The 9,878-nt window shown below is 45.6% G+C and overlaps 1 protein-coding gene across 2 annotated transcripts in view; it reads right to left on the minus strand.

Moving 5' to 3' along the window:
- The window catches only part of Thap4 (THAP domain containing 4), a 49,549-nt gene that overhangs the window by 7,552 nt on the left and 32,119 nt on the right, over positions 1-9,878 (minus strand). For both annotated transcript variants that reach the window (XM_021160212.3, XM_021160222.3), the window contains 2 exons: positions 3,355-3,464; positions 2,019-2,122 (listed from right to left, as the gene is read on the minus strand). In XM_021160212.3, coding sequence (XP_021015871.1) covers positions 2,019-2,122; positions 3,355-3,464 — 214 coding nt within the window. The remainder of the gene's footprint in view (positions 1-2,018; positions 2,123-3,354; positions 3,465-9,878) is intronic.

Consider the following 9,878-nt stretch of genomic DNA (forward strand, 5'->3'; position numbering starts at 1 on the left):
CTAGCTGGCATGGAGGTAAAACCACAGTCTCAGCACAGGAAGGAAGGATTATGTAAAGTCAGAGATGTTAGACCAACCCAAGAAACACAGTGAGACCTTGTTTCAAATGAACAATATCAAGAAACTAATTATCAATAATCAATCAAAAGAGGAAGTAGAAAAAAATTCTATGTACACAGCCCAAAACTATAAAGCACATACTCTGTGCTCACATAGTTGGAGCTTTTGCCTGTGCGACATACATGAGAGAGAGCTGAAGTCACCATGGTAGACAACTGTGCTGATAATGCCGCTGCGTAAGCAGAGTTCAGCTTAAGCTGTGTATTGAATGCAGTCTTCATGGACCGTGGTGCTGCAGACAGAACCCAGGGCTGCAAGCATCCTAAGCAGTGCTCAACAGCAGAGCTCCACACTGCTGTGATGGAAACTGACTCCCAAATCTCCTGCATCCTCAACAGCACCGAACAAAGCAGTTGTATAAACTGAGTTCACTGGGAATTCACAGATTCAACTGAAAAGCTACCAACACTGGGTGTGCTGATACACACAGACCACAGGACTCAGGGGTGGAGGCAGGAGGGTCAGAGTTCAAGGCCAGTTTGATTTACATAGCAAGTTCTAAGACAGCCAGTGTTGTCTAAATAAACACAAAAAACAAGTAAAACAAAAAAGTTCATACGGAAGAAACTCTTAAGCATAGGGGAGGAAGATGGAGAAAAGAGTAAGTAGAACTTCCTGCAGATACTAAATATTAAAAATCAGAACAGAGATACTATAATGGAATATAAAGGCATATGTTCTTTGGCTTTTTTTTTTTTCGAGACAGGGTTTCTCTGTGTAGCCCTGGCTGTCCTGGAACTCACTCTGTAGACTAGGCTGGCCTTGAACTCAGAAATTCGCCTGCCTCTGTCTCCCAAATGCTGGGATTAAAGGCGTGTGCAACCGCACACAGCAAGGCACAAGTTCTTAAATGATGTGTTGCTGGTTAACAATGAATAAGCAGTTGGAAAGAACCAGAGACTATGTTCATACAAGCATAATCTAAGAGATACACAGCACCTTATAAACCACGTAAAGACCACATGTCAGGCTAGAGAGATGGCTCAGTGGTTAAGAGCACTGACTGCTCTTCCAGAGGTTCTGAGTTCAGTTCCCAGTAACCGTATGGTGGCTCACAACCATCTGATGCCCTCTTCTGGTGTGTCTGAAGACAGCTATAGTGTACTTATATAAATAAATAAATCTTAAAAAAAAAAAAAAAAGACCACAAGTCACTCAGCAGGCAAACATCCTGAATCACAGGAAAGGCAGGTATGACAGATTAAAGTCTAACAGAGAAAAGCAAAGCTACAAAGCCAAAAGGAAATGAGATGATATTATTATTATTAATTATTTTGGAGTAGACAGCGAATTCTAAAGTAGGAACCTGAGTCCAGATGTATTAAAGGAAACATCTGGGGCAGACAGCATTATAAACAAAGGCATTGCTTTGAGCCACACTAGTCACACAGGGAAGAGACCGCAGATAACAGCCGCAGCATGTAAAAAATCTCCTCTATATCAATAACAGAATCTCAACCTAGAGAAAACCCAGCATAAACAGAATGTATTAATATACAAGGTAATAATGAAAATGACCCATAGCGTAGAAAATGTCCTTCCATTCACAAGCTGGACTGAAAACTGCAATGGGGTTGAGGCAGGACACAGGGATGCAGGCAATGCTAGCAGTTGACCAGGATCATGCTTGAAAAGTGCACTTACCCTCTGGTTCAGTAACTTAGGAGAAAGCTGTCTAATAAATTTGGGCATATTTACAAAAGCATAAAGCACAAACATAAAGGGATATTTGTGATGGGAAGATAGCACCTTACAGGGATCAGGGGACAGGCACTAACAGCAGGGAGGGTGTGCGATAAAGACCAGAGGAGCAGCAGGAGTGCTAAGTCTATTGGATGGTGTGGTACCACTGCCGAAGGCAAACAGTCTGGGGTCATCTGGGAGGAGGCTGGGCTCACCTGCTCCACATGGGGCTCCTTGGCAAAGGAGATCCTGGAGACGGAATGGGATGAGACACACAGCTCCTGCCCATTTACTTCACCCTCCTCCACTTCCACAATCCCTGCAAGGGAGAGGCAGTTAGTGTGATTCCCAAGCCATTCCCATGCCCAAGCCATTCCGATGCCCGTGAGTCAGTCAAGGGAAACCTGAGCTTAGCGACCATCCAGGTACAGTGTCTCTCTCTTCTCACATGAAGGGAGATGAGCCATTCTTGCAGATACCAAGAAAGTGACTCAGAATTCTCATTCTCTCTCTCCACTCATGTGGGATCAGAGGCTGACGGTGAGTAGGGTATTTTTCTTTCTTACGCCTGAGTCTATAATCCACTGTTATGTGGATACTGGGCATCCAGACTCAGGTTTTCATGCATGCATAGTAAGCACTTTGCCTACTAAGCTGTCTCCTCAACACCCATACCTGTTTTTGGGAAGGGGTCTTATTATGTTGCTTAGGCTGGTCTGGAATTCATAGAATCAAGGAATACCCCTGCCTCACTCACCTCTAAGTAATGAGGAGGAGCACAAGGGCAAATGCTTGATGGAGGGCAATCTCTGTAGAGATGCCTGGACCCCAGTCCTCCTACTGCAGCTGCCTGGACCCTAGTCCTCCTACTGCAGCTGCCTGGACCCTAGTCCTCCTACTGCAGCTGTCTGGACCCCCTGACTGCAGCTGCCTGGACCCCAGTCTCTGTGACTACAGCTGCCTGGACCCCAGTCCCCCTGACTGCAGCTGCCTGGACCCCAGTCCCCCTGACTGCAGCTGCCTGGACCCCAGTCCACCTGACTGCAGCTGCCTGGACCCCAGTCCCCCTGACTGCAGCTGCTTGGACCCCAGCTCTTCTACTAGACTTCTTAATGGGCTAGGAGTAGTACCCTCAGGTATAGTTTTACCCTGTGCCGGGGAAGGAGTCAGGGACAGACAGACCTCTGTCTTTTGTATAAGTCCATGTCTGACAGTGTCTGTTGGTAGCTCTACTCCAAGCTGGCTAATTCTGAACAGGAATGAGACTGGGCATGGTCAAGGTCACAAAGGCTGTTGAGTGATTTCTGAGGCATCAGCTTGCAGACTTCCAGACAAGGACTATGTGGTCAGTCGGCCTGTTCTTGTTAGGACCTATCCTTTGGGCATGTACTGTGTTGGTACAGGTAAAGTACCATAACTAAGGTGCTAGGAGGAAGGCTCAAGTGTGGAAAACTATATCCTCACTGTCCCTACAATACACACCATGAGGAGAAATGCACTTGAAAGTCACCGAGATGATCTCTGTAACACTGACCTGTTAGGGTACCATACCTGTGTTCTGGGCACTGACGAAGGCCACTTTGTTGGTGTCAGGCTTGAGGCGGATGAAGCCACACTCTCTGTGCATTGGCTTGTGTGTTTCTGGATGGAAGGAGTTGAACCTGGATGGGAAACAGAGATGTGAAGAAGATATGCAGCCTCAAAGAGCTGTCCCACTAGATGTACTGTAGTAAGGCTTTCCTCTGGGCACACCATCAGTGTCCCATGCCACCCTGCAGAATACCTGTCTCACAGTCACAGTGACTAGAAGCAAACAGCACAGCGAGTAAGTCCCTTTACTTTGCAGCAGTAAAGGGACTTTGTTCTTCTCAGACAAGGTCCCACCGTACAGCCCTGACCTGTAACTCACAGTCTGCCTCTGTCTCCCAAGTGCTGGGATTAAAGGCACGTGTCACCATAACCATCTAGCAGAAGGGGAGACTTGCAGGACCTTCTCTGGGATTCTAGCCATTGTTCTCTTCTGCCTCACCACTGAGCCGCAGTGATTTTGGGAGTTGTTCGAGTACATCAGTAACTAAAAAGCAGGCCTCCATGAAGCATCATCTATGGGATGGAGTGGGATTTGAGGAGGTACTGCTGTTTGAAGGTCACCTGCAGTTTTATAAGGAACCTCAATAATCTCATTGGTTTGACAACCAAAGTCTTACCTTTGGTCTGTAGTTGGTTAACAGACATTTGTTCATGTCTCCTTGGGAAAAGTTCATACAACAAACTGACATCCTACTGCGGAGCAGCAGATTCACGATGAATTTGGGAACAGCAATTGTACAGTCTTTGCTTTGTGTCGCAAACATAACCAAGACCAAAATATCTTAGGACTGACTATCAGGAGTGATCGAGTTCCCCTATAGTATAAGATATGTGCTTTCTTGCTATGGTGGCAGTTGCATGGGCCTTGTCGTGGGTAGTAAGACACATGACTAAAGCTGAGATATTGGAGGGTGGAGTATCCACAGAGATGGGAGGCAGTGCTCAGTCAGGGTAGTTTTCTTGCTCCATGTTCACCAAGTGACATTCCTCTGTAATGAGTGGGCTCGACCTGAAGACAGTTGAAGGACTAGAGAATACAATGCAGTCCTGGAGAGATGCACAAATGGACAAGACACCAGCAAGCTGCCACAGCATTTGTGACAGCTACTATGCTAATAAAAATATGCAATGGAAGCCAGGATGGCTGCCCAGCAAGACCTTGCTTATGGAAAGTAAGAATTACAATGCAAAGGGTCATGTAGTTCTCATGCTCCATGTTAGTCTCTAATTCAGCAGGTAAATTAGATAAAAGGGGACGAGTTAAGAGTTGCTGGTTCTCTACTTCCTGCTGCTGGGAGGGATGCAAAAGAGAAAGAGGTCACAAATCAGAGCTGTGTTATAGTCTCTGTGATTAGAAACTTGAATCCCATAGGGAGAGACAGCTAGCGAAGACTGCAAACAATAAGGTAAAGATCACAAGTACCTCTCAGATGCTTCAGATACCCGGGCAGGCAAGGCCCATGACAGTACAGACGAGGTACACAACAAGTCAAGAGTGGGGAACACTCTGCCTTGGAATGGCTTGTGGTGGGAGAGACTTGTAAGAAGGAAGGGAAAGAACTCACAGCTTGGTGTGCTGTGGAACACAGGGTACATGGGACCAGTCTGAATGCTGTGGAAGTAGCTGAGTAACGTAAGCAGGCCCTTCTAGGGACAGTAGGAAAAAGTCAGTTCCTCATGTCCTGGCTCATATATGCCATTAGGGACACTTGGTTATTAGCTTCTGAGGTCGCCATGAATCAGGGTCTGAAAGAGAAGGGACAGAAGCTGCTGAAGAAGAGAGGTGGTGCCCAGTTTACTGAGCGACAAAGGGCTATTTTCTCCATTTAAATATATGCAGCAGGCATCCTGGGAACTGCGCTTTGGTTGCTTAGCTGAGCCTCTTGCTGGGTGTGCTCTACATGGTAGAAGAGTTTGCTGGATCTGAACGACTTAAAATGACATGTAAATTGGGCCCTTATGGTGCTGTAACACTGAGGAGGAAATGAAGGAGGGTAAAGTAGATAAAAGGAGTTTGTTTAGGTCATTTAAAGGCAAATGTGACAATATTTGTGTCAACCTACAGAAAGAAAATAACAGAAAGAGAAATACTCCCCTAGTGAGCTTCATAGAAGGCATGAAATGATAAAAACAGTGCAGGTGAAAACCATGAAGCTGTGCACACTTCCGCCCTGCAGGAAAGTATGTTGAGGAGGAAACTATTCACCTGACCTGGGATTTACTTAGCAGCTCAGTGCAGAGGGAGACGCAACTGCTTACTGTTACAAAACTCTGAGTCTGGCAGAGCCTGGGTCAACTCAAGTGTCAGACATGAGAATAGTTCCGCTCCCATTGATGGTGCTGAGTAGCTTAGGCTAGCTCATCAGGAGTGAATATCAGGGGGCTGGTGAGATGGCTAAGCAGTTAAAAGCACTGACTGCTCTTCCAAAGGTCCTGAGTTCAAATCCCAGCAACCACATGGTGGCTCACAACCATTCGTAATGAGATCTGGGGCCCTCTTCTGGTGTGTCTGAAGACAGCAACAGTGTACTTATTTATAATAAATAAAATCTTTGGGCCGGAGCGAGCAGAGGTTCTCAATTCAATTCCCAGCAACCACACAAAGGCTTACAACCATCTGTACAGCTACAGTGTACTCATACACATAAGTAAATCTTTTTTAAAAAATGTGTATCAGCACCACGGGAAAGTACCCAAGGATAAAGAGGCCACAGAACACTCCATGAAGTAGTACCTTCTATCCACCCCACCGTACTTCATGCTTGTGTGAGGATACAACTGAAACAAGTGATGGAACTGTTCTCATGCTCTGGTGGACCTCACTCACAGCTTTCTTTAGTATCCTCTTTTAAGCAGCTGACCCGTGAGATAAACTAGAACTTGCTAGATGGCCTGCAAGGTCCTGCCCACACTCTATAAAAGGGTTTCTTCCCATGGGTGGTACAATGCTAACCTTGAGTGCCTTAGAGATTTAGAAAGCCATCTGAAAAGCAGTGAAAACAGCAGCTAACCAGGCTAACAGAGTGCATCCTGCGGAGCGGGACCATGCCAAAAGCTACAAGGTGTCAACAAAACAACCCCAGTGCTGGGGCGTCAACTCCCTACAGCTGCTTGTTATAGAGGCTCCCCAGATCATAAAAGTGTTGCCACTCTTGTTGGTTATGTGTCTGTCTGGATGGTAGGATCGTCCTGCTGATGACACTGCAGGCTTTGGTTGCAGAACGTGGAGAAATCAAGTTGGGACTCAGCTGGACACTCATTCCATGCTGGCTGGCCTTGCTGCTGGAAGAACTGCCACCAACGATCTTACTGGCCTACACGTGCCGAGTGCTACACTATCAAACTGCCAGGTAGGCTTGCTCATGGGCACAACAGTAGCTTGCTGCAGAAGATCAGTCACACCTTGCTGCTGGTAGTGGAAGTCAGATAGAAGCCTGCCTGTGGCTGGGCAGGCCACACATCTCAGGAGGATTGTTTTGCTTTGTTGAATGGACATATCAAATGACCTTGTATGTGTCTGTGTTTAGGATCAGAGTTTATTAGTACAATTGGCCTTGGTTGTAGAGAGCTGGTAAGGTGCAAACACTCATAACTGGTTACACTGCTAAGAATAAATAAGGCCTGGTTAAGTGACATAGGTGGTCCAATGTTAAAAAAAAATACACGTATCACCTTTCCAAGGCTAAATGAATCTTGCAAAAGAGGGAGTAAAAAATCTAATAGCCAGGAGATGGGGGTCTGGGGTGCTAGGGCCTTTTCCTTCCGGAATTACATGGTTATCCTACTACCATCTTGGAGCAGAGATTTCTGTGTCTCAGAAACAGTGGTAATAAAACACACAGAACAATATGGTGCCAGCTAGGTCTTACGGTAATAGAGCTGTCAACATTCTTTAGCACAGGACCGTTACCTGAGATTCCGCACATTACTCTCTCCTGTCCACCCAACAAGCGCAAGTGATCCCGGGAGATGCTAGAGCATATGCAAGTGTAAGGTGAACTAAAAGGGAGCTCTGTGATGCAGCTTCTGTGGGGTTGCATCCATGATGGGGTGTGTTCTGTGGTAATGTCGCTGTCTGGGGACCACCCACACACCTGTGAGTAACCTCCCACCCATGCTCTGTAATATGTCCGACATGTAACAAGCTGAACCTTGGTAGAGTCCTTGGTTGTTGATCTGGGGTGAATAGCTCATAGCTCATGTTTCCCTAGGAGAAGTTCACTCAGCAAAACAAAACAAACAAAAAAAGCCATTATGGAAGAGACCTTAGCTATGGGACTGCTGGGACATGATCTACTCTGACCAGAAGAGGCTCTGACTCTCAGCTGTCTACCAGCCCCTGCCAACACTCTTCCATTCCTGTTCATTGTTCCACGCTGACCAACTCTTAAGGCCAGGTCTGAAGCACATACCAGATATACCTGGCCCCAGTAACTTGTTCTTAATAATATGGAGTGTCCTTTTCCAGAGGCCTTTCAACTTGTGTATTTCAGTTTCAGTCCTAGGCACTGCTGTAAACACTGTAGATAATTACAGCCAAATCTTAGGGTTTCTTTGTATAGTCTAGGCTGTCTGAGAACTCACTCTGTAGACCAGACTTGCCTTTCTCCCCAGTGCTGGGATTAAAGGCTTTTGCTTGTTTGTTTGTTTGTTTTGAGACAAGGTCTCATTGTGTATTGATGCCTGACCTTGAATTTAAATAGATTCATCTATCTCACCTTCCCAGTACTGGGATTAAATCCAGTGCTTATTTTTGTGTAAGAACCCAATCATTCTCTATGGTAGAAATGGAAGAACAGGTACTGTTTATACACACACACACACACACACACACACACACACACACACACACACACATACTTAAATATAATTAGGGTATAATTTCTAACTAACCTTTGTCACATATTCATACTGAACATAGTACACAGGTCCTTAATTGCAGCACTTAGGAGACAAAGGCCAACATGGTCTACACTGTCATAGCCTGACATGAAAACTGAAAAGGCTCTGGGCTGGGCTCTGAGTGTAATGTAGTGGCAGAGGCTGCTTACACAGGAGGCCTAGCAGGAGAGATGGAGTGGGGGTTGGGCGGGGAGGGAGGAAGGAGGGAGAGACGGGAGGGAGGAGAAAGAAGGAGCAAGCCTGATTTATACTATCTGGATCATTTATTTGTTTTGTTTTTTCCAGTGCTGGAATTGAACCCAGGGCCTCACACATGTTGGGCGAGTCTTTTACCACTGAGCTATATATCCTTGGCTCTCTCTTAAAATTTTATTATTATTTAAAAAAAATTTATATGTATGGGTATTTTGACTGCATGTATGTCTGTGTACCACATACATTCCTGGTAACTGCAAGGCCAGAAGACATTGGCTCCCTTGGAACTACTTAAAGATGGTTGTTAGTCACCTTGTGGGTGTTGGGAACCAAACCCAGAACCTAGGTCCTCTAGAAAAGCAGCCAGAGTTCTTACCCACGGAACCACCACTCCAGGCCCACACCTCTTTTCTCTTAAATCTGAGACAATTGGGCACACAGCCCTGGAACTTGTGATCTTTCTGCTTCATTTTCTCAAGTACTGGGGTTACAGACATTATGTTACTTGGCTGTGCTAGACTCTTTTGAGATTTATTTATTTAAAGATTATTTAAATTTTCATCATGAGTATATATGTGTGTATGTCACATGTGTTGGGGTACCTATGGAGGTCAGAGGTTGGGGATCTCTGGAGCTGGAGTTACAGGTAATTTTAAGTGGCCTGACATAGGTGCTAGGAATCGAATTTGGGTCCTTTTGGAAAAGAAATATGTGCTCTTAACTGGTGAGACATCTCTCTAGCCCAAGAATTTTTGTTGTTGTTTGTTTTGTTTTATGTGAATAGGTGTTCCCTACACAGATGCCTGGAGGCCATAAGATAATTTGAGATTCCCCTGAAACTGGAGATACAGATGGCTGTTAGCTGGCACGTGGGTGCTGGGAACTGAACCTCTAGTAGAGCAGTCAGTGTTTTTAACCGCAGCCATCTCTCAGCCTAAGGTAATTTATTATCCAGAATTCCCAGCTCACAGGAGATGGTACCAACTCTGAGTTGACTAAGCAAGCAAACTGAGCAAGCCACAAGAAACAGCCAGTAAGCAGCATTCTTCCACAGCTTCTGCTTCAGTTCCTGCCCTGACTTCCCTCAGTGGTGGAGTGTGACCCAAGCGTTGTGATATGAAATAAACAGTGTCCTCTCCAAGTTACTTCTGGTCATGACGTTTTATTACAGCAGTAGAAACCATAACTAAGGCTACCCTCATCTTTGTGAGCTGTCTTTCTGAGTAGTCTAGGCTAAGAGCCCAGAATGCTGAAGATTATAGGCATATGCCTTACAATCAAATGATCCCTTTTTAAAAACACTGTCAGGTGTGATAACACAGGACTTTAATCACAGCACTCTGGAGGAAGGGTTTAAGGCAAGTCTAGTCTCATAGAGAGTTCTAGGA

This window comes from Mus caroli, unplaced genomic scaffold (assembly GCF_978045245.1).
Source record: "Mus caroli unplaced genomic scaffold, Mus_caroli_1 scaffold_1, whole genome shotgun sequence".
NCBI classification, from domain to species: Eukaryota; Metazoa; Chordata; class Mammalia; order Rodentia; family Muridae; genus Mus; species Mus caroli.